Here is a 24746-nt window from a genome sequence, read left to right on the forward strand (position 1 = left end):
GTGCCGAATGTTGCTTTTACCCCCTAAGGAAGGAGTGGTTGACAATTTTCATATTTCTTCTAAATTTGGAGATTTCAGACAATGCTGGGAAGCTTGGCTCCAGCCACCAGAGGCCCATGTGGAAGTCATTAAGCCCAAGGAGGGGGGCTAAAGAGAGAGAGGGAGGAGAGAAGGAGGAGGAGGAAAGGGGGACGAGTGCTGAGGGCAGCCAGTTGTCAGCCTGGGAACATGCGTGAACTCCCCAGGAGAAGCTGTGTGTGGGAACTTCCTCCTCTCTCTGGCGCCTGTGTCCCAGGACTGCAGAGATTTTAATGGGGAACCTCAAATGGGGAAGGTACCAGTCCTGGCTGCTGGTTCCAGAGGATGATGGGAATGGCTGTGTGTGTGCGGGGGGTGGGAGACCACTGGCAACAAAGCTGGGACCCTGGAATGCCACTCTCATTGCTGTGCCAAGGAGGCTGGGACTCGTGGTCACAGGGTTTACTCCGGCACACAGGGCAGCAGCGTCTGAAATGTCTTTGTGGCTGGACCAGAGCCCCTCTTCCTCACCACCCTTCGGCCTTCTGCAGATCCCTGAGCCCTTGTGTGCCCCCAGGCTTTTATACTTCTCTCTACCAAAATCCAAACCAACCCCCTTCCCAGAGCCACTCCTGGCTGTCTCCTTCCCCAGCTCCTGCCTTCTGCTTATGTACCACCTCCCGGAGAGGCCTGTCCCTGGGCATTGCAGTGTCTCTGCCACATCCTCACAGGACTCACTGAGGCCTGTGCTGTTCTTGTGGCACATATGCGGGTCTAGTTTTTTGCTATGCAGTTCTTCCATGAAAGTGTGATGTCCCTAGGCTTGGTGTTCCGGGCTTCCCACATGCCTGGGAAGAAGAGTCAGAAAAGATAGGTCAGGAGGCCCCAAGGCAGAGGCAGCAGCCACCAGCGTAGCAGCAGGCGCTGGGAGGCCTGCAGAGGGCTCCTCCCAGTGGTGGGCAGTGTGCCGAGGGAGGGCCAGCAGGTCCAGCCTTCACTGCTCAGAGCTTTCCGCCGAGTGCTGGACCTCTGTTGTTTCTGTCCCCAGCCTCAGCAACGGCACCTCAGTGCCTGGCCTGGACAAGGTTGCTGCAGGTCTGCCTGCTCCTTCCAGCCCACTCTGCCTGTTGCTGACCCTGGGATTCTCTCAACACATGGGCTTGGGTTATTCTGAGCAATGCCAGCCAGAGCTGAGGGTGTAGGGTCTGTATCCCCTTGTTTTATGAAAGAAGGATCCCCTCCAGGTCAGGAGGCTGTGTGCCTGTTCCTGCCTCTGCCGCCTCCTGGCCACCAGGCCTGGGCAGCTGCTTCTGCGCCACCCCGAACCCCCTTTCCTCCTCTGAGGTGCATGGCACCTGCCTTGCTGTATTGTTGTGGGGCACACAGTCTTGGGGTTATTTCCAGCTGGGCTCTGAATCAAACTGGGCTCCTTTCTGTCCCCACTGCTCCCTACCACAGGGCCTCGGGAAAGCTCTGTTACCAGCTAACATCTGGGAAACATCCCTATCCTGTACAGAAACCACATGGGCAGGATGTAGCAGCCCTACCTTCCTGAGCCAAGAAAATGCATTCCTGAGGTGCAGGTGCAGGGAGGTAGGGCAAGAAAGGCTCATAAACTCTACTTTCTCACTCCTACAGAGTCCCAGCTTAACCCTCCACAGCCCCTCCAACAGATCCTCAAATGGAGATAAAGCCAGCCCAGTAGGAAACCCACTTGGAGATTGTGTGTTCTTCCGTATAAACATTAGACATTTTGGGTCCAGTGTAGTGACCTAGAAGCTGGAGTCCTCGCCTTAAACACACGTATGGGTGCTGGTTCTAATCCCACTGGTCCCCCTTCCCATCCAGCTCCCTGCTTGTGGCCTGGGAAAGCAGTTGAGGACGGCCCAAAGCCTTGGGACCCTGCACCCACATGGGAAACCTGGAAGAGCTCTTGGCTACTGGCTTTGGATTGGCACAGCTCCGACTGTTGTAGTTACTTGTCATCGGACAGATCTTCCTCTCTGTCTCTCCTTTTCTCTGTATATCTGACTTTGTAATAAAAAGAATAAATCTTTAAAAGAAGATTTATTTATTTTTATTGCAAAGTCAGATATACAGAGAGGAGGAGAGACAGAGAGGAAGATCTTCTGTTCGATGTTTCACTCCCCAAGTGAGTGCAACGGCCAGTGCTGCGCCAATCCGATGCTGGGAACCAGGAACCTCTTCCGGGTCTCCCACGTGGGTACAGGGTCCCAAGGCTTTGGGCCATCCTCGACTGCTTTCCCAGACCACAAACAGAGAGCTGGATGGGAAGTGGAGCTGCCAGGATTAGAACTGGCGCCCATATGGGATCCCGGGGCATTCAAGGCGAGGACTTTAGCCGCCAGGCCACGCTACCAGGCCCTGTCTTTTTTTTTTTTTTTTTTTAATTAGACATTCCCTCATCAATACAAACAAGGGTAACTTCAGTACCCAGGAACTCTGCACCTGACTGAGCACTGGAGTTGGCTCCGTCTGGGCATCAGTGGGCCTGCTGGTCAAAGTCTTCTGAGGATATGGGAAGAGCAGTGTTCCAGCACCCAAGTAGCTGCCAGGGCTAATGAGATGGCAGCCCTGTGTGACCAGTCTCCCATTGGTCAGGCTCAGATGGTATGTGTGTGTGAGAGAGAGAGAGAGAGAGACAGAGAGAGAGGCTTCCTGTGGGACTAAGGGAGACTCTTGTAGGGAGCTGGGTATGTGTTAAGTCAGCAGGGAGAAAGTTCAGGAGGGTGAGAGGAGATAGAGCGTGCCTTGGGAGCTGCCATTTCACAGAGCCACTTAGGAAAAACTTGAAGTGCTACAACTCTAACATTTGGGAAAACAGTCTAGATTCACACAGGAAAGACTTTCTTTTTTAAGAGTATTTATTTATTTGAATGTCATTGTTACAGAGAGAGGGACATCTGCTAGTTTACTTTCAAGATGGCCACAGTGGCTTGGCCTGGGCCAGTCCAAAGCCAGGACACAGGAGCTTCTTCCAGGTCTCCCATGTGGGTGCAGGGGTCCAGGCATTTGGACTATCTTTTGCTGCTTCCCCAGGAATGTTAATAGGGAGCTGGATCAGAAGTGGAAGCAGCTGGGATGCAAACTGGCACCCATATGTTATACTGGTATTGCAAGTGACAGCTTTACCTGCCGTACCACACAGTGCTGGCAACAACACAGACTTTTTTTTTTTTTAAGCCAGTGGAGCTCCCCAAGATGAAATGGGTTAATGCATCATCTTGGTGAAGGGGTGAGTTCTGTGTCACTAAAGGGATGCAAACAAAGCCTGGAAGACAACTTAGCAAATCCCTGATAGCCACAAATCCCTTTGTCTTACTGTATAGTTTCACCCCCCAACCTGACACCAATCTCTAGGCCTGATTTTATACCAGTTCTACCCCAAAGGCAGAAAGCTCAGAGTTGTCCAGCTGGGGAGCAGTTGTATCTTAGAATAAAACCAAGTATGTTCCCTCTGATGACACAACACTCTTGTTGATGGAGTATGAATCCAGTGGATGAGCACTTAAGTGATCAGTGATGACAATTTTATAAAAATCACTTGCCTTGTAATCAAACCAGTTTCTCAAAAACAGCATGATGTAGAAAGTGTATGCAATCTGTTGTTGTGGGGTGCAAGCAAGATCATGCCAGACAAGTCTAGGGTGTATTAAGGAGTCTTTATTAACCAAGCTTCGTGATAACATTTCTATAACTAGAAATAGCAAATCATAAGTCCATATAATCGAAACCCCAAGAGGAACAAATGGATATTACCCTGAAGTCCATCTGTTAAACTGAAGACCTATGTCCCAGCTTCCCCAGCAATATAAGTTATCCTAAGAGACATACAGTGAACAATCTGGGCACACTTACAAAGCTGCAGACATTCACCTTTCCATGGGTTATCTGCCCACATTCCATTACTGCTAGGCCTCACCTCTCCTGAAACTCTTGATTGAAAGTACACACATTGGAACTACAAAGCATGTTAGAATGAACATCTCCACTTTCCCACCCAAGCAGTGAGCAGAGGGTGGGGAATACAGCCAGCCATACAAGGGCCATGCTCGGGGGCTACGTGTCCTCAGTGTCTGTCCTTGGGAAGCCAAAGAGCAAGCAGGTGCTGGGGCGGCCAAGAGTGGGAGTGCTGGAGCAATGGAAGCACATGACCAAGAGAGTGAGCAGCTCCCTATTGAGGGCTTTTATGGGGGCTTGCGAGGGGAGTGGTCACACTACAATGCAATACCGCCCCCTCTCTGGTGATGATAGGTGGGCAGGAAGGAGCAGGTAGGTGGTGGTGGGAGAGGGGCTTCCAAGCTCATGACCCTGAACTAGCTGCCTACCCCACAACACAATCTAGGAGTGAGGCTCTTTTTTTTTTTTTTTTTAAGATTTTTATTTTTATTACAAAGTCAGATATACAGAGAGGAGGAGAGACAGAGAGGAAGATCTTCCGTCCGATGATTCACTCCCCAAGTGAGCTGCAACGGCCGGTGCTGCGCTGTTCCGAAGCCGGGAACCTGGAACTTTTTTCCAGGTCTCCCACGCGGGTGCAGGGTCCCAAAGCATTGGGCCATCCTCAACTGCTTTCCCAGGCCACAAGCAGGGAGCTGGATGGGAAGGGGGACCAGTGGGATTAGAACCGGTGCCCATATGGGATCCCGGGGCGTTCAAGGCGAGGACCTTTGCCGCTAGGCCGTGCCGCCGGGCCCGAGTGAGGCTCTTTTGAAAGTACAGTTCATGAATGAGAACACAGATGGCATGATCCCATTCTGGTAAAATGATGTGTATGTGTACTAGTATACTCCATTGCAGGTGGGTTTGTGTTGTGACTGTATGCAGACCAGGGCACCCAGTGGTTGTAGGACAATTGATTAGATCTGTAGGAAGATAACTGATTAGGACAGGACATTGGAAAGTCTTGCCAATGGAGCCGTAGCCTGCTGCATTCCTGTCCTGAAAGCTCTGGGAGCAGTTGATATGGAAATGCACAGGCCAGGAACTCCCTAATCCTCAGGTTTAGATTACAGATCAGAGAGGTACTTCCTCTCTTGGGCAGAGGAATGGAAACTCCCATAGCCTCAAGTCAACTCCCTCTTGCTGTTGATATGTAAATTCCTCAAACCCTCTTCATGCCTTCATGACCCTCACTCTTTAAAGTCTGATGCTGTTAATAAACTTCAGCTATTGACTATCAGTGAGTAGTCCATGTATGGTTATTGGCTCCATGCACCAAGTCCATTGCTGCAGGATGGCAAACAAGCGTTGTTTCTGGGATTGGCAGGAGATGGGTACTTTGCCCCAGCTTCCTGGAGAAGGAAGGTCACAGACCTGTGTTGATCCTAGGTAAGTATGACTGTAGGAGTTGGCCAGTGGGGCCGCAGTCTCCCAGATCTTTGTCACTCCCTGACCCAGATTGCTGATGGCAAGTAGGAAAGGCTGGCATTGCAAGGGCTTGGGTAGAGTTGGCTTGGAACCCTTCCCCTGTCTAGGAAGCTCATTGGCTTCCACCTCTGTGGCTGCTTTGGGAGTTGTGAACTTGACCCATAACTCAGGATGTTACTCATCGCTCTGTCATCCAGGTCCTTATATACCATAGTCACTGCTTTAGTCTGTCGCCTCCCCCTTAAGGCACCTTCATAGACCGGGAGACACCTGTGTGTTAGAAGGTGCTACGAAGGTTGTAGAGGGGCCCAGCATGATAGCCTCATGGCTTTTGGTTTAAAATGTAGACATTCAGAATAAAAATTAATGCCTCTGGACACTTCAGCTAGGGGTCCAAAAAACCAGGAGGTGATGCTGAGAGCCCTGGCCCTATCATTAACTCATAGGGTGTCAAGCCCAGCTAATCAACCCAACCAGCTACAAAGCCCTGGCATCTGCCATTCACTCAGCAAACTGCTGTACTCATGGTCATTAGCATCCTCCAGAGCCTTGTGCAAATTGGTTCCAGAAGGCCGTCCAAATCGGATTCATTTTTTGTCTCTTGCTATCTTAGAATTTTTTTTAGAAAGTTGTCTTCTCCCAACCCAGACCAACTTTCTGCCACTACCATCTTCCCTGCTTGTGTCCTGAGTATTTGTGCATGTGCAACCAAGTTCTAACATTCTCCTTCAATGACACGTGATTTTTTTTTTTTTTTACTGATTTATTTTATTTGTTGAAGAAACAAAATGACAGAGGTGTGTTTTATCTGCAGGCTTACTCCCCAAATGGCTGCAGCAGTCAGGGTTGACCATAGCCCAAAGCTGAAGCCAGGAGCCTGCAACTCCAACCAGGTCTCCTACATGGACAACACGGGCCCAAGTGCCTGGGCCATCATCAGATGCTTTCCCAGGTGCATCTGTAGGGAACTGAAACAGAAGCAAACAACCAGGACTTCAAGTAGGATGGCAGAGTTGAAGGCTTCAGCTTAACTGGCTGTATCACAACCCCAGCCCTGGTAGGTGAACTATTTAGAAGGGAATTGAAACAGGAGGCCAACCCCTCGACCTCACTGTTCCTCTGACTTTTGCATGGCTGGGAACCCCAGTGTCCCACCTGTGAGCAAGGTTGTCACTCCCTGCTCTTCTGGCAGAGCCTGGGCAGGCCTCTGAAAATCTTTAGGGAGAGGGCTGTGTTCCATGGGTCTGCTTTCTGCCATTACCAACTCCTTGGGGGATGTGTCTGAGGCTCCGTCACTTCTAGGTAACCTTGTTAATTCAAAAAGGTGAGGCTTCTTGGGCCCAGCTCACAGATACAGAAAGAGAATGTAGTACCCCACATCGCACAGTGACAGGTGTAAATGATTTTATCTAATGGTATTATTGTTTCTGTACAACACCACTACCAGACAGGTGCAAGTTGTATACTGTGGATATCTCTTTTCCCTCACCCACTTTTTCCTTCCCTGGAGAAAACAACTCTTAGTTTTTTTGTAAGTACTTCTAGAGTCTCTGTGCAAATGCAGGCAAATCCACCTCTCTGTGTGCACACTTGTAAGTAGCCCCTGCCGCTTGGGGGTTCACATGGTTCTGTGTCTGATTGCATTTGCTGAGTAGTAAGTCTCAGGTGGTGCAGTATTCTTTACTTGGAGGGTTGCTTCATCCTTGAGGTGGCTGGAAGGTGCTCCCCTGTTCAGTGGAGCTGGGATCCCTGCAGCCAACTCTGTATGGAGGAGTACTTTGTGGGTGCCAATTGTTTGTGGTATAGACAGTGCTGCCAGGCCAGGCCTGTCATTTCAATGTGAGTCGGGGGTGGTGTCTCTGTGAGATGGACGGCACATAACGGGTTCCAGGAACAGTGGGACCAATGTCTTGATGAATTTATGACTCTGATAGACTCTTCTCGAGTCCCTGCCCAGGATAGCTGTCACCAGTGACAGACAGCATGTTCTCCACAGCCCGTGCTGTGGAGGAGCAGACTCAGCTCCCTGTCCTTCCCAACCCACCGAGCGATTGTAGGGCCTGGGAGCTGCTCCACGGCTGGGAGCTCCTTGCTCTGCTCTTCCCAGCCTGCCAGGAGGCTCAGAGTTCAACACTGCTCCTGGGGCTCCAGGGCTTTTTTGAACACGAACCCCTATCAGGAAACAATAGTTTATTTGAAGAGTTTTAAATTACTTTAAGAGGGCCCAGCGGCGTGGCCTAGCAGCTAAAGTCCTCACCTTGAAAGCCCCGGGATCCCATATAGGCGCCGGTTCTGCTCCTGGCAGCTCCACTTCCCATCCAGCTCCCTGCTTGTGGCCTGGGAAAGCAGTTGAGGATGGCCCAAAGCCTTGGGACCCTGCACCAGCGTGGGAGACCCGGAGGAGGTTCCTGGTTCCCGGTATCGGATTGGCGCGTACTGGCCCGTTGCGGCTCACTTGGGGAGTGAAACATCGGATGGAAGATCTTCCTCTCTGTCTCTCCTCCTCTCTGTATATCCGGCTTTCCAATAATAATAAAATCTTTAAAAAAAAAATAAATTAAGAAATGAAAATCTTGTGAATTCTAGAGACTGCTATCCTACAAGAGAATTCTTCAAGTTCATGGAAAACACGTATTTATGCAGAAACTGCACATAGGGTTAAGAATGTTTTGGCACCCAAGATAAATTTAACATTTAATTTTATTTTCCAGAAGATTTTTGAAGTACTCTGTGTATTCCTTTAATGGCAAAAAAAAAAAAAAAAAAAAAAAAAAAAAAAAGCACCCTAGAAAGGATAGAAGATAGAAGCCTCTAATATTTTTCCTAAGCCTTACACAATATCCTGCTTTGGAAATCACTGGCTTGGCCATAGGAGTTGAGTTATCCAAGGGACCAGGAGGGTTCTGTGTGCACGTGTGCCTGAGCATGGGGGTGTGTGTGTGTGAACCCAGGAAGGGAGAGACTGCAAGACAGGAAAGTTTAGGGGGTTTCTTTGAGTGGTGGGATGGGGACCTGGGCTGACCTGAATGGCCTCCCGTTGAGGAGGAGACATAACTGGTGCCTCTGTGAGACTGATTTGGCCCTCTTTAGGTAACAGGCTCATCCATAGTGAGGGTCTTGCCTCACTTTTCCCCCCACCCAGACAGGGAGACAGGTGTAGGGGGATGGGGGTGGCAGCAGCCCAAACTCTGGGTTTGGGGGAGCAAAGGAAGATTGGCTGTGACATGGCAGTAAGAGTAAAGTGATCATGATTTCACCTACCGGCTGTTAAACTGATTCCTGTTCACAACCCTTGTCAGAAAGGCCTCTGGTAAAGTAGACATGCTTTCTGGCTGGGAGTAATCTGGCTAGTGGGGATAAGGACAATGACTTCCCTAGCCCTGTGGGCCGTGGCTTCAGTGGACCCCGCTAGTCTGTCCTCCTGTCCATCCATCTGTCTTTCCCTGGGTGGTGGTGACCCCTTCCGGCCCCTGCCCAGGTCACCCTGTCTGACACGCCTCAGCCAGCCCTTAGAACCGCTGGCTGACTCCAAGTCTTTGTAAACCACCCAGGACTGTTAAACAAATCCTATAATTAGAAGGCAGGTTTCCTAAACGAAGTGAAAAATGTAACATTCCCCTCTGTTTGTTCACTGGATGCTCAAGCTCATGTCCCATGGCCCAGAGGAGCTGTGACCTGGGTTTCCAGGAAGCCTTAATAGGTAATGTTTATGGGGCTCTTGACTTTACAACGCCGCTGGAGTACAGCTCTGGGAAGCTAGGCCAGGCCCTGATTCTGAGAAGAGCCCCTCCTCCCTGTCCCAGCACGAAGGCCATTGTCCCTTTGTGTGGTGCACAAGGAAAGCCCCAAGGTGGGGATGGCAAGAAAGAGGCTCTGGGCCCAACCATGGCCTGTGCTGCAGTGTGACTTTGCATCCATCTCTTTTCCTGTCTGGGTGTCTGTCTGCCAAGTGTAAAAGGCAGAGGATGACACTGGATTTGAAAATCCCTGGGCCTGGCATGGTGGCCTAGTGGCTAAAGTCCTCGCCTTGAACGTGCCAGGATCCCATATGGGCGTCAGTTCTAATCTCGTCAGCCCCACTTCCCATCTAGCTCCCTGCTTGTGGCCTGGGAAAGCAGTCGAGGACGGCCCAAAGCCTTGGGACCCTGCACATGCATGGGAGACTTGGATGAAGTTCCAGGCTCCGGGCTTTGGATTGGCTCAGCACTGACCATTGCGGTCACTTGGGGAGTGAATTGTCGAATGTAAGATCTTCCTCTCTCTGTCTCTCCTCCTCTCTGTATACCTGCCTTTCCAATAAAAATAAATAAATCTTGAACAACAACAACAAAAAGTCCCTGTAACTCTGGCTTTGTGCTGTTGGATCTCTGGCTCTCTTTGCCACCAAGTTATTTTTTAAAAAATATTTGATTTATTTTTATTGTAAAGTCAGATATACAGAGAGAAGGAGAGACAGAGAGGAAGATCTTCCATCCAATGATTCACTCCCTAAGTGACTGAAACGGTGCTGCACCAATCCAAAGCCAGGAGCCAGGAACTTCTTCCAGGACTCCTGTACAGGTGCAGGGTCCCAAGGCTTTGGGCCGTCCTCAACTGCTTTCCCAGGCCACAAGCAGGGAGCTGGATGGGAAGTGGAGCTGCTGGGATTAGAACTGGTGCCCATATGGGATCCTGGCACGTTCAAGGCGAGGACTTTAGCTGCTAGGCCACCACGCTGGGCCCCTGCCATCAGGTTTTATCTCAGAGTTGGTGATCTTTCTTCTTGGGACTCTTCCAAAGCACTTGGTGTGGACACTTGTACTGGATCAATCTAGTTTGGGGTTGGCAAGAACACAGAGATGTACCTTTTATCTGCCTCAGCCTCAGACCCCTGAGACTATTGTAATAAAATGCATGAGGACACAGTGAGAATAAATTGTGCTCTCTGAAGGCATGGGATGCCAGTCGACGGAGGCAGGGTTCCTCGGGCTGGAGTTGGGAGCTGCTGTAGAGTTGCTGTGGTACCACACTGACATCACAGGACCAGATATTTATTGGTTTTCCCAAGACCAGATTCTGAGCTGTCTGACCTCCATCCTCAGCCTCACAGCAACCTAATGGGGTGGGCACTCTCTCATTTTCTTGCTTTATAGGCGAGAAACTGATACTTAATAGGTTCAAAGAATTCAGCCAAAGGCAAAATGTGGTTGGGATAGACATTACAGAACCAATTTATTTACTGATTTAAATTTTATTTTTGATGATTACATAGTGGAGAAGGGTGCATGCCCATGTGGACCACTGATTAGGGTTGGAAGGGTCGAGGAATAGCGGAAAGTGGATAAGACAGTTATTTCCAGTTTTTTCTTTAAATTTTATTTCTGTATTTGGAGGAAGGGGAAGGGAAGGAGAGAGGGCCACTCCCAGCAAGAACCAGTTTCTTAAAAAAATAATTTGATTTGAAGGGTAGAGTGAATGTGAGAGCAAGGGAGGGGTGCTCTGTCTGCCAATTTACTTCCCAGTAATCTACAACAGCCAGGACTGTGCCAGGCCAAAGCCATGCAGGTCTCCCAGCTGAGTGACAGGGACCCAAACACTTGAGCAATACTCTGCTGTCTCCTAGGATGTGCAGGAAGCTGCATCACAAGCAATGTAGCTGGAACTCCAATGGGGGGGTATGGACATGCCAAACACTGAATTTACCACAACACCACATGCCTGCCCCAAAGCCTGCTCTTCACTTCTGAAACTCTACCCTCTTCCAGCACTACCTGGGTTGGCGCTGGGGGAAGCGGATGTTGGTGACGCTTGCATCTCCACGTCCCTGAATGATTCTGGTGAGCAGAGCGTGCCTTGGCAGCCCGCACGAGTCAGGGATGTCTCTGTAGTACTCAGCCTCCTGGATGTGGAGATGGTTTGTGACCACGACCCAACTTGGCCTCTTTGGACTGATTCTGCCTGTCATAGCGCAGGGAGAGCAGCTGTACAACCCATGTTTTGCCAAAGAACAATTCTGCAGCCAGTAGACATGTTGAAAATGACAACAAAGAGGCTCAGGGGAATGTCATTTGAGTACCGCTGAGAAGTCAGCAAAATGATCCTCATGGCCCTTTCAGAAGGTTTGTGATTCCAGAATGCCAGGGTCAGGGCCGACTCTGCAGTTGAAGCCATGGAATGGACTAGGAGGGAATGGAAACACCGAGGACAATCATGTTCAGACCCAGCTGTGTGGCGGCCAGACTGCAGGGCTGAAGAATCCTGTGCTTTCCAAGGCATCGCATAGTGGGAGAGCAGGGTCAGCCTGACCACTGAGCTCGCTCCAGAGCTGACTCAGAAAGCCATGCCTACTGGCACTAAGCCCTCTTAACAGACGCGCTTTCCTGTAGGGCAACATCATGTTTAGTGCCCAGCTAATGAGGACAGAAATAATCTGGGTGAACTTGGTACTCAGAGTGTGCTGGCTGGGACAGGGCACCTACCTCTAGCCACTGCTGCTTCCAGTGCTCACTGACCATGCACAGACCAGGGCCCAGGTCAAAAGTGAGCACAGGGGTCTGGCCTTTCATCTGCAGTTCTGTCCTTGGCCACCCAGGCCTCACTCTCCTCTGCTGAAACATCCTCGCATTCACAAAGATTAATTTTGGCAGTAAATGGAGTCACGGACGCAAATGTGTTTTCCAAACCGTGCAGTGCTTTTCCCCTTCCTTTGCCCAGGGCTTCACTCTGACCGGCGGACATGGTGGTCAGCATCTGCCTAGATACTTGGTCTGGACCACTGCTGTCTCCCTGACTTGGAGATCAGAACAGCGATTCAGGCATCTTTCCTGGGAACTCAACTCTGGAAGCAGTCAGATTCCACACTAGCCATTTTGTTCCTCTTTCTTCACAATATTTATGAGAACCAACCTTCGAATGGAAACTTGGCGAGATTTCACATTCTGGAGACACTGTACCTTCCTCCACATGCCCTGAGGGCCGAGGTCACGGGTTTCCCAACAGATCCAGCTGTTCCCATGGATGCAGGAGGTACAGGCGACTGAGAGAAGGAGGGCCCGGTTTGTCCTGAAACAGTGCTATTGGTACATCTGCCTTCTCCCATTAGAATAGGAGCCCAGTGACCATCTTAGTTTTTCACAACTGTGTCGTTAGAACCTAGAAAAGTGCTAGGCACACAGCAGGTGCTTCATGTATACTTATTAAATGAAGTGGCAGAAGTGCTCTCAAGCAGATGCTTAGGCTCTGCATTGCCCATTGGGTGCTACTTTGAAAGTCATTGCGCACAGACAACCTGCAGAGAACCCCTAAAGAAGATTTTTAAACTGCTACCTGGGCAGTTTGTTGACATTCCCTCCTGGCAGGTTTAGGCCATAGAGATGAACTTACACAGGGAGGCCCGGATTGGTCTTCATTGTGGTTCCCAAGAGTATGTGAATTCAGGAGATGGCGACTTTGGCCATGAACTTTGAAGCCCCCTTGTGATGATTAAAGGAGGAGTCTCAGGCTTTTTTTTTTTTTTTAAGATTTATTTTATTTATTTTATTTTTTGTTACAAAGTCAGATATACAGAGAGGAGGAGAGACAGAGAGGAAGATCTTCCACTCGATGATTCACTACCCAAGTGACCGCACTTGGAGTTGCGCCGATCCAAAGCCAGGAGCCTGGAGCTTTATTTGGGTCTCCCACGTGGGTGCAGGGTCCCAAGGCTTTGGGCCGTCCTCAACTGCTTTCCCAAGCCACAAGCGAGGAGCTGGATGGGAAGTGGGGCTGCCGAGATTAGAGCTGGTGCCTCTGTGGAATCCTGGCACATTCAAGGACTTTAGCTGCTAAGCTGCTGCACCAGCCTCGAGTCTTAGGCTTTCTGCTCGATCCCCAAGGAGAGGAATGGGAGTAGCTCTCAGATACCCCTCTGCGAATCATGCCCTGGTCACACTGGCTCCGGGTCCCCAAGCCAGGTGCTGAGAGAATATCTGTACCTAGGATCTATTGGCCGCCTGCAAGCAGCTCACAGCCAAAACATCACAAGCATCCCAGACACCACACGCAAACTCCCACCCACACAAAAATGCACCCAACGACTGCAGTGAAAACAGCCTCCCCTGCACCAGTAACAGACAGCGACGTGCAAGGCTCACCCTAAGAAGGCTGGCACGTGCTTGCTTCATGTCTGGGGAGAGCACAGGCCTGGAACCCAAGCTGCAAAGGGTGTTCTTGGCTCTCAGGATTGTCCCTCTCACTGTCTGCTGTCCCTGGGCTTTGGGGTCTGAAGAGGACTTTGCTCATGTTGGCTCTCCTACCCCCATCTTTGATGTGATTAAAGGGTAGGGACTCCCACTCGGCATCCATGCAGGCTCATCCAGCAAGACAGCTTTGTGGGAAATGTCAGAATTGTGGATCCTGTAAGTTCAAACATCCTATAAACTTGACCGGAGGATAAACATCACCCTAGCACTGAGGAGGTATATACTGGGGGTCTGAGGACAGGTGCCTCATCTACCCCCACCTCAGACAGGCTATTTATTTCACCTTCCCCTTGGGCTCCCTTGGGTTTCTTCCTACTCAGGACTGGGCTGGGCAAAGCAAGGCAGGGAAGCCCCACAGAGGACCTGAGGCCTTGGCCCAAAGACTTGGACCTGTTAGGGCTACCTACCCTGCCCTATGACTTGAGAAATCTGCCCCCTTCTTTGCCTTCACAGCACCCTTAGCTGTGTCTGAGTCTCAGCTGATGTGGAGCTCACTCCTTTTCAGCGTGGTCCATTGGAATCCCAAACTTCTCTGCTGGAAAGTTCTAGAACTAAGCTGACTAGAATGGCTCTGTGCCATCTGCTTATGCATTGCTAAGAGTGGGCACAAGAAAATAGCAAGTCATTCATGGAGTGCTGGCCCCAAGCCCCACATTTAGATGTGTGAGCTTGAAAAAATCCATTTGAGGGTGTAAGCTTCAAGAGTTAAGTCAGGTGCCCAAGGTGACCCAACTGCTGTGTGCTTGGGTAAGGCCAGGTAATTCTGGTTCAGTGTCTGTGCTTGAAAAGTGTCCAGTGACTATTGCCTGACCTCTACTGCCTCCTGCCAGCATCCCATGTGAGCACAGTTTCTGGCTGCTCCACTTCCAATCCAGCTCTCTGCTGATACGCCTGGGAATGCAAGGGAAAAATGTCCCAAGTGGTTTGTCCTCTGCCCTCATGGGATTCCTGGGTGGAGTTCCTGGCTCTTGGCTTTGGTGTTGTCTGGACCTTGCTGTTGTAGTCAGTTGGAGGAGTGAATCAGAGATGAAAGATATCTATCTCTCTCTCTCTCTTATCTCTTTCTGCTTTTCCCTATTTCTTTCTGTCACTCTTTCAAATATAAAGGCAGAGTGACAGAGTGGGAGATGCAGAGATCTTCTGTCTGCTGATTTATTCCCCAGATGACTGCAATGGCTGGGGCTGGGCTAGGCCAAAGCCAGGAGCCTGGAACTCCAACCAGGTCTCCCATGTAGGAGGCAGGGGCCCAAGCATTTGGGCCATCTTCCCATGCTTCCCCCATGCAGGTTAAACAGATAGCTGGCTCGGAAGTAGAGCAGCCGGGATTTGAATTGGTGTTTGTATGGGATGCCAGTGTTGCTTGTGATGGCTTAACTTTCTGTGCTGTGCTGATGCCAACATATAAATCTTGAAAAGAAAGAAAATTTTGCAGTAGGTGTTTGTCAAAGCAATTAAGTTACCACTTGGCATGCCTCGTTTCCATATGACAACGCCTGCATTGGTGTCCTGACTTGATTCCAGCTTGTAGGTAGCAGGTGATGACTGACACCCATGTGGGAGACCCAGATTGAATCCCTTGCTGCTGGCTCTGGCCTGGCCCAGTCATGGCTGTTGTGTGCATGTGGGACGTGAACCAGCAAATAGGAGCTCCCTCTGTGTCTTGTCTGAATTTCAGACAAATACATTTAAAATGGAAAACTTTTATAAATTTTAACTCCCAGATGCTAACCCAGTGAAATGTGTATTCTCACAAGTGGTCTCCCTAGCATAGAGGCTGGTACCCAGCAAAGGCACTTGGCAGGGGCTTTAGCTTCAGGCTTGGACCAGAGACCCCTGCCTCTGATGGTCCGTAGTGGTACATGCTGAGTGCATATTAAGAACAGTGGGGAGCGGCTTTGCAACCCAGTAACAAAGCTGGCATTGGCAAGCTGGATGTATGCAACGCATGTCCAGGCCCCCCAGTCACTGAAAAAGCAAGACCACTCCTCAGTCCCCTACCCCACCTCGCATTTCCTGCCCTGCCTTATGCAGCAGGAGGAGACATTGGTGCTAGACTTGCCTGGGGAGAAGGTCATGGTGATGTGGCAGCCCCTCGGCACCTCAGCCCCTCAGCCCCTCCCAGGGGCCGCCCATTCACCAGGCCTTTCCCTTTTTGAGAACTCAGAGCTTGTTGGCTAGGACTGTTCCCACCAACAATGTTCCCGTCTAGGGAGCTTAAAATAGCCCCTCTTGGCCAGGGCTCTGGAGTGAGCAGTGAGGCAGGCATTTGTGCAAATATGGGCCTGGGAGAAGGACTGCTACCCGGGAGGGAGGGCTGGGTGGCACAGATGGGAGCCAAGACCTCCTGTGGGGGTATGTTCTCTTGCTGCAGCCGCGAAGTATCTCCTCCTGCCGTCTCCAATCTCACTGGGTCGCTGTGGGCAAGCTTTAGACCTCATTCCTTTTATGTTCTCCTGGCTTAGCCTGGGTTCCAGGGTGGGCCACTGGGAACAGGGGCCTCTGCATTCTTCCCCCAGTTCTATCCTCATCCCCACATCACACTGCCCTTCCTGGGAATGTTCCAGAAGCATCCTTGAAGGCTCAAGTCAAAATTTGTTTTCATGGTTGCAACCCTCAGTTGCTTACTTTGGCCCCATGCTCTGTTAGGTGCTTTACAGTACATTCTTCCCAATAACCCTCCCCATAATCCATCAGTCAGAGCTGAGTTATTCATGATCTTCCTGAGTCAGATATGTCGGATAGTTCTCCTGAGGTCACACAGCAATGTAGGTGGCAGAGGCAGGATTGAAATTTGAAGTTATGCCCCTGTGCAGTCTGACCTCTTATCTGCTGTGCTGCGCACCCTCCTCTGGGTCACCACCAAACTAGTTTTTCAGGACCTGGCCACTCTGGGTTAGCCAGTTTTATTCAGATAATCAAACATTAAGCAAATGGGTACAGTGTGCTGGGAATCGCCAAAGCTTGCATGCCTGCAACTTGGGAGCCATTGGACCTGCCTGGAGACTCTGGTTTGGAGACTGAGCTCTGAGTCTGCAAAGAACCTGAATATCTGAGGATGTCAGAGTGAGGCCAGGACCATTGTGGAACCTCCTCAGTGACCAGCTGACAGCTGCCCAGTCCCCTCTTCTCTTTTTGCCTATCATGGAGTCAGGCAAAGGTGCTTTGGGTCCTCTGTGCCTCAGGGCAGGTGACTATGATCGCTGGACCACTGTTTCTGCACCCACAGATTTGAAATGAAAGAGAAACTCCTCCCAGGTGGCTGGGACCATTGAGTGGAGCAGTGTCCTTGAGAAACTGCTCGCTAGGTGCCTGGCAGCCTGTATATGGATACTAGGTATCAGCCACCCTGTCAGTAACGACTGCTCTGGGAGAATGGTGATGTGGTAGATGTTCAGGGAAGAGGGCTGATTCTGCTGAGCTCCCACCCTTAGTGTGATGCGAATGTGCCCCAGCTGAGAGTGGGGGGGGGGTCTCTCAGTCTAGCACCCACTGTAGAGGAATAGCTGGGTTAGGGTTTGTTGTTCTCTGCAGGGTTTTCTGGCTTTCTGGTGGTGCCATCTGGTGGTAGGTTCAGCACTGTGCCCTGTGGGGTCTGCCACTGAGGCCTGGGGCGGTGAGGCACTGAGGCTCTGAGCCCCATCTGCCCCACAACTCTCCTGTGTGTAAACAACCAAGGTCCCCAGTCTTGCCCACAAGGCAAGAATCCCAAAGCCCTTGTCCCTCTGCCTCCCTCTCAGGCCTGGCACTGACCTCTGGGGCAGTCACAGGGCCTACCAGGGTTCATTCTTTTTAGTGGGTCCCAGTTGTTGAGCATGGAGGAAGGGGCTGCTCCTTGAACTGAAGTGGTCTGGGATGTGAAACCCGGTAATGGTGGCTAGACCCATGCTTGCCTGACTCCCCCTGCCTCGGAATGCACAGCTACCCCTGTTGTGTGTGTGTGTGTGTGTGTGTGTGTGTGTGTGTGTGTGTGTGTGTGTGTTGGGAGGGATGCCTAGAGCCACTGTGAAGACCAGCCTAACTCCTTAGTCTTCTCCAGGCCGGCAGGGAGGTCAGCCTGGCTGGGAGCTGTTTGGGTGCGGTCTAGGGTGAAAGCAGGAGACAGGAGCTTGAATTCTGATCCCAGCCCCTGCACAAAGACGCTGTGTGAGTGTGGGCAAGGTCCCTTCTCCCTGGGTTGTAGTTTCTGGTAGTCTGCTGGATAACGGTGGGGGGCGGGTAGCTTAGAGGAAATGTGAGGACCCTTGCAACTCCCAGACTAGGTTCATGGTGAAAGGCAGATTGATTCCTAGGCCTGCTACACCAGAACCTCCAGGTCTGAGGCCCTGGGATCAGCATTAAGGAATGCTGCAGCTATGAGCAGAGCTGGGAAGGAAGACATAGGGCTTTGTGTTGCCTTCTGGAGAGGAGACTGCAGGTTTTGGGGATCCTCTAAAGCCAAGGAGACTCTGGACTCTACACATACCTTTTCACTTGCTCACTTGACTATGGACCTCAGAGTCATTGCTGCTGCAGGTCTGTAAGACCCCCACTGTGGCAGCAGCCAGGGGGAGTGGAGAGTTAGCACAGGAGACTTCCAGCTACCCCCTCCCCTGCCCCCAAGCAGGCCAGTTTCTTGGGTCAGACAGTGACTGGGCCCGCCTGGGCTGGGGGTGGCTCCCTTGTTGCCTGAGGAGGTATTTTCAGAGTCCCCCTCCCTCTGGAGTTTCCAGCGATAGGATCGAGCCCTGTCTAGTATTTGACCAAATATGGTGGTATCTGTGGATGAGCTGGGCCTCAGCTGGCTGCTCAGTCATGCCATGGAAACCTGCCCCGGACAGATTAATGTTGTGACATTCGGGAGCGCCTCTTGCCCTGCGTTCCTCTTCTTGCGATTGCTGTAAATGGCTAAGACTGGCAGGACAGTTCAGAATCCCTGTTCCCAGTGTCTCTCCACCCCCTCTCCTACCCCTCACCCCGATACGGGTCTGCTTGCACCCAGGCTGGCTGGAATGTCCACTCAAGAGAGGTGAGCAACCTTGGCCTGTTGAGCATGTGATTCCAGGACCTGCGTCCTCTCTCCTCACCCCCGAGTGTGGGTGCAGTCGAGACTGTGAAGTTATAGTCTGAGTCTGGGAAGGCCAGAGCTCCCCTAGCCCGAAGGGGAGGCTGTAGGGAGGAGCAGGGAGCGGCAGATGAGCCACAGGAACTGTGCTGGCACTCATGCCAGTTACAACAGCTCCTACTTCTGATGCTGCATCATTTTAATCAATCATAGACTGGTAAGTGTTTATTGAGCACTTACTACCTTCTAGGGCCCATGCCAGCTATTCAGCATGCAGTATTGCATTGACTCTCCACAGCAGTCTCCAGAGAAAGCTGCTACAATGTTTCCCATTCTGGAGATGCAAAACTAAGGCTCAGAAAGATTCCAGAGAAGGAAGAGCCAAACTGCTTCTATTCCTGGATGCAACTCCTATTTTACAAAAAGAGCTGAGGGTGAGGGTGAATGAAGGGGCCAACCTTGCGACACAGGAGCAGGGGGTGCTGCACCCAAGAGGCCAGAACCACGGGCTCTGCAGTCCTCCCCTTGGATCTGCTGCTTTGCTGGCTTGAGACATGCAGGTTCAGAAGCAGGGGGCTGGGAATGCAGGAACTATCCCAAGGAAAACAATGTGGACAAGCGAGTCCCTGAGCCCAGGGCAGGGGACCAGGCACAAATCCCAGCTCTCACCTCTAACTCCTGGTGTGATGCTGGACAAGTCCCTGCCTTGCTCAGGCCTCAGTTTCCCTGCCTGAGAGCTGGCGGGGGCGGGTGGGGGGAGACAGCAAGAAGAGGAAGGACAGGGCTCAGGGACATTGTGCTCACCTGAGGCTGTGTCCCTGGGAGACGGGGTCTGTGTCCTGCTCCTTACTGACCCTCCTGACCACCCTACGGCCCATCCCTCCTCCACCCTCACCCCCTCGCATCCCCAAAGCAAACGAAGCTGATTGTCTTAGCTGGCCCTGCGGGTGCTGGCCGGGCAGCCGGCCGCAGGCCACAGGCGGAGGTGCCACCGGCCAGAGCCCCACCAGACACACAGGGCATTGTCCTTCGGTCAACAGCCCCTGGGCACCTCAGCTGGGCTCCTGGCCTGCCCCCACGCTCCTTGCTGCCTTCCACTGTGTAGGACCCAGCCAGCTGGGGGCCCAAGGCTCCCAGCTGATGACGAGCCCACCCACCCGCTCCCCCAGCAGCCCCCCGTCGAGCTATAATTGCTCCTCTCCATCCTGCTGCTGCCACTCTCTGGACATCGGCATCTGGGGTTCGCAGCGTCTGCGGCAGCTGCGGGCTGGGCGCCCGGCTTGGGGATGGACTGGCCTCACAGCCTGGTACGTGGCATTCCCCCCTACCCCCAGCCCTTTTAGGGCTTGCTTTCCCATTGATTAATGGCTGTCTCTGCTTGCCTGGGAATCTGCAGAGCCAAGCCCTCTCTCTCTCTCTGTCTCTCTGTTGGTGGCCCCCCCACCCGCACCCCTAGGGTTGCAGAGAAACAGAGCCAGGTCTCAGAGCCTGTAGTATGGCCTGGAGCTCAGGTTCCCCATCAGGGCTCAGTCCGTCTACACTAAAACCTTTTCAGGCTGGAGGCATCTGGGGAGATCCTGGCAGGCCCAGTCCATGGGGTTTTTCCAGGGAGTCCTGGTGTGTGACCTTGGACAAGTCCTTCAGTTTCTCTGTTCCCATCTGGAACATGATGGGGTGGTGGAGTGTGGGTTCTCCTCTGGGCTTCTTGCAGTGGAATCTGAGCATGCTGTGTTCATGGCTCTGATGAGGGAGCCTATTGTCAGGGAGACCTTTTCTGTCCCAGAAGCTAGAAACGACCGCGGAAGTGAGTGACTTGACTCCGGGTGGGGCTGGGGGAAGGGGTATAAGTTTTGTGCCAGGGCCTGATTGTGCCAGGAGGGACTGTGCTGCGACTTGTGTCCAGTGCATATTTGCTAAGGAGCCTGGGGCCATTGGGCATGGGCTGTGCAGGCCAGGATGGGGGTATAGGGCACAGTACAGCTTTGGAGTCCAAAGATAAATGGAAGGAGAACACCTCACTTAGAGGGTCCAGCTCTGGTCCCCACCTGTGTCCCAGTGGTCCCCCTCTCCCTGTTTTCCTGAGGCATCTCTGTGTTTCTGGGTCCTTGAGCTCCTTGTGTATAGAGGCCAAAGGTACTTACTGTTGGTAGGGGAACAATGGAGGCAGGCAGAGGGAGAGTGTGAGGGCTTGAGGAGGAGGAGAGGGTCTGAGTGATGGAAATGGGGTCCAATGAAGGTCCTCAGGCTGTGGCTGCCCATCTCCCCACTCTATCTCACACCCCTTCCTCCAACCCACACTATATCAGCTACTGTTTGCTTTCAGCCCAGTCTTCAGCAGCTCCTGCCTTTTCTCTGCCACTTCACCCTCTCAAGCTCCCTCTGCTCAGCCCTGCTTCCCTCTTACCCTGCAAGCCTCACCTGACATTTTCCAGCACCCCAAGTCCCCCTACCCCCTGCCAAATCCATTGTGGGACCACTGCCATGGCATAGGATCAACAGAAGCCCTGTTCTTCCTCTGGGGCTCCCATCATTGCACTGGTAGCTGGCAAGACTTAGGAATTCATCTCTCTGCCCATTATCTGTTTTCCCTTCCCACACATTCAGCAAGGATGCTCTGAGTATCCGCATGCCCAGGCCACAAGCAGATAAGGAAGAAGAGAGTGTGTGACACATGACACGATGCTGTCTTAGAGTCCATGCGTAGTAGAGGACATGTACAGTGTCAGCCTGCAGTCGTGCATGAGGCATGGGGGCTAAGAGAGTGGAGGGAAAGCCCAGAGGTGCCCAATACAGAAGGGGTGGACAGAAGAGGCAGAATGCTGTAGTTGGAAGCTTGTGCAAAGTTCCTGGGGCAGAAAAGAACAAGATGAGAGAGAATGGGAGAAAGAGGCTGGAGTCCAAGTGTGAGAGGAACAGGAGGTCTTCCAGGAGCCCCCTGAGGGCCATGGCCAGGGTGTTAGGCTGGAAGGTAAGCTGGCTGGCAGGAGTCACGGGAACTTGGGGAAGGCCGGGTTGAACTGTCTGAAGAACAGAATGGTCGCACAAACAGAAACAAGTGGATGGGTGGGGATGTATTAGAAGGTGCCAGGCTGTCAGGATTTAGTGGTGAGTTGGGTATAAGAGGAGAAAGAGAAGGAGTGGGCAATGGTGCCACTCTGGAACATCCTGCTGAGTGGGTGCCTGTAGGCCTGTATTGCTGTTCTGTGGGGTTGGGTCAGTGCATGGCAAGGGAGAATGGTCCGCTCTGAGGACCATTTCCTTGTCTCCTCCCTGGATCCACGTCTCAACTCTTCAACCTCTGACCCGTGACCTTCCTCCCTAGGTGTTCCTCCTTGCCATCTCCATCTTCCTGGGGCTGGGTCAGCCCAGGAACTCCAAAGGCAAGAGGAAGGGGCAGGGGCGTCTTGGGCCCCTGTCCCCTGGGTCTCAGCAGGTGCCGCAGGACCTGGTGTCAAGAGTGAAGCCGTATACCCGGATGGATGAGTACGAGAGGAACCTTGGGGAGATGGTGGCCCAGCTGCGAAACAGCTCTGAGCCTGCCAAGAGAAAATGTGAGGTCAACCTGCAGCTGTGGTTGTCCAACAAGAGAAGTCTCTCTCCTTGGGGCTACAGGTAGGTGGCACTGGGCAGGCTATGAGCACCACATTTTCCCCTCCCCACTGTCACCCCTTCCCTGGGCACTGTGATGGCTGAAACCTGGAGTGCCTGGGTTTGAATTCCTGCTCTACTTCTTGATAGCTGTGTGGCTCTGGGCAAGTGGGTTACCCTTTCTGAGCTTCAGTGTTCTCCGTTGTAGCTGGAGGTGGCAGGACAGTCAGCCCTCCATATCTGTGAGTTTTACCAACCTGGGAAAACATTGCATTTGTGATGAACATGTGCAGACCTTTTTCTTCCTTCTCATTTTCTAAGCAATACAGGGTAAGAGCTATCTGCATAGCATTTACATTGTGTTACATATTGCAAGTTATCTAGAGATGACTTCAAGTATATGGGAGGATTTATATAAATTATATGGAAATAGAATGCTTTTTAAAAAAGTATTTATTTATTTGAACATTGGAACCAGGAGTCAGGAGCTTCATCTGGGTCTCCCACATGGGTGTAGAGGCCAAAGCATGTGAGCCATCCCAGGCGCATTAGCAGGGAGCTGGATTGGAAATGGAGCAGCTAGGATTTGAATTGCACCCACATGGGATGCCGGCACTGTGGACAGAGTTTTTACTCACTATGCCACAATGCTGGCCCCTATATAAAGGGAACCTATTGGAGCATCTTGGATTTTGGTAACTGTGGCAGGAGGAGAGGAGGCCGAGAGCCAGTCCCTTGTAGATACCAGTGGACAACTGCTAGGTCTGGTTGATGGGCCTGCAGTCCATGCCACTTGCATGAACATTAGGCTGGCTGTGTATGTCTCTGTCTCTCATACTGCACAGGCCTCTTCCTGAGGCCTGCGTCAGAATCGCCTGGGGACTCTGGTATCCTGGGCTCCAGCCAGTGGCCGAGGGAGAGCTCTGAAAAGACCTACAGGGCTGGACCTGATGAAGACTCAGGGTCTGACTGCAGCAGCTGGGCCTAAGAAGGCCATGTTGCTGGCCCTGTGTATCCTGAGGTTCTGTTCATCCCTGCCATGCACCACCACTGTTTGGCAGATAAGGAAACTGAGGCACAGAGAAGGCAGGGTTGCCAAGCAAGGTTCTACCTGCCTGGCTCCAGGAAAGTGCCAGGAGGGAACTGGGTGGTATTGCTCCTCCATGAACCCCCAGAGGCTGGGATGGAGCCAAGTCTGTGTGGAGGACCCATTGAGGGCACAGAGGGAGAAGTGCGGGTAGATGCTGTCTTCCTGATGTCTCTTCCTGTGGGATGTGGGGGTCCACATGCTCCCACTTTACTTTACCTGGATGTGCACAACAAATGAGGAGGGGCGGGGAAGGCACCATCCAGCGCTGGAGCAGGATGTCTGGGGACCTTGAGCTGAGCTCACCTCACCTGAGTGACCTTCAGTTTCCTCCTGGTGCCCCTCCTCCCTCCAGCCTAGCACAGTCTCTGTGGAGGAAAGGCAGGTGTGTGGGGGAGTGGGCACCCACTCGCTCCTTCCTGACCACCTTCTTTACCCTGGCCTCTTTCCTGCTGCCGCCCCCAGCATCAACCACGACCCCAGCCGCATTCCTGCGGACCTACCGGAGGCACAGTGCCTGTGTCTGGGCTGTGTGAATCCCTTCACCATGCAGGAGGACCGCAGCATGGTGAGCGTGCCTGTGTTCAGCCAGGTGCCTGTGCGCCGCCGCCTCTGCCCACCTCCGCCACGCACCGGGCCTTGCCGCCAGCGCGCCGTCATGGAAACCATCGCTGTGGGCTGTACCTGCATTTTCTGAACCACCTGGGTCCTGATGCCAGGGCCTGCAGCCCTGCAACACCCCCCTTCCCGCCCCACCATGCCGTGCAAGGCTGGTGAAAAGTAAACGCCATCTTTTATAAAGCAAGACTTTGGGTCTGCTCCTTGTGACTCCCAAACCAAAACCTGGGTCCAGGGCAGGGACGACTTCACAGCACTGCAGAGGAGGATTTTTCATCACTCAGTTCTCCATCACGCAAACAGGTTGTTTAGAAAGACTGCTTTCTTTCTTTCTTTCCTTCTTTTTTTTTTCCTTCCTTCCTTCCTTCCTTCCTTCCTTCCTTCCTTCCTTCCTTCCTTCCTTCCTTCCTTCCTTCCTTCCTTCCTTCCTTCCTTCCTTCCATTTAGGCCAGACACACACTTCCTTTAATTGGGGTTTATAAGCCTGTATACCATCATCCATGTCATCATAGCTGGGTTGCTTTCAATCAACATAGGAGTTAACAAGGGCTCCATTTACCCCTTTGGAAATGAGCAGTTTTAAAGTCTTGATGTCAAGCTGAAGTGTCGTCTCTTAAGGATATCACAGACCAGCTCCCTGCGCTGGCTACAGGAGATGATCCAGACAGGATCTTTGGTCCCTGGGAGTCTCTGTATTTTGGACTTTGACCCAAAGAAAGGCCTTCTGGCTGCCGAAGGGCAGATTTTAACCGGGGACCATGTGTGGATGTATTTGCTTTTGTGG

The 24746-nt window shown here is 52.0% G+C and overlaps 1 protein-coding gene across 2 annotated transcripts in view; it reads left to right on the forward strand.

Annotated features, from left to right (window-relative positions):
- The window catches only part of IL17B (interleukin 17B), a 32863-nt gene extending 8712 nt beyond the window's left edge, over positions 1–24151 (forward strand). Inside the window, exons 1-3 of one of the 2 annotated variants that reach the window (XM_004587551.3) lie at positions 19136–19976; positions 21992–22281; positions 23810–24151. In XM_004587551.3, coding sequence (XP_004587608.2) covers positions 19956–19976; positions 21992–22281; positions 23810–24041 — 543 coding nt within the window. In that variant the 5' untranslated portion in view covers positions 19136–19955 and the 3' untranslated portion in view covers positions 24042–24151. Of the gene's footprint in view, positions 1–19135; positions 19977–21991; positions 22282–23809 lie in introns of those variants that run through there. The other variant, XM_058677540.1, reaches the window with a different exon arrangement.
- The last annotated feature ends 595 nt before the right edge of the window (positions 24152–24746 follow it).

The sequence above is a fragment of the Ochotona princeps genome, chromosome 19 (assembly GCF_030435755.1).
Source record: "Ochotona princeps isolate mOchPri1 chromosome 19, mOchPri1.hap1, whole genome shotgun sequence".
NCBI classification, from domain to species: Eukaryota; Metazoa; Chordata; class Mammalia; order Lagomorpha; family Ochotonidae; genus Ochotona; species Ochotona princeps.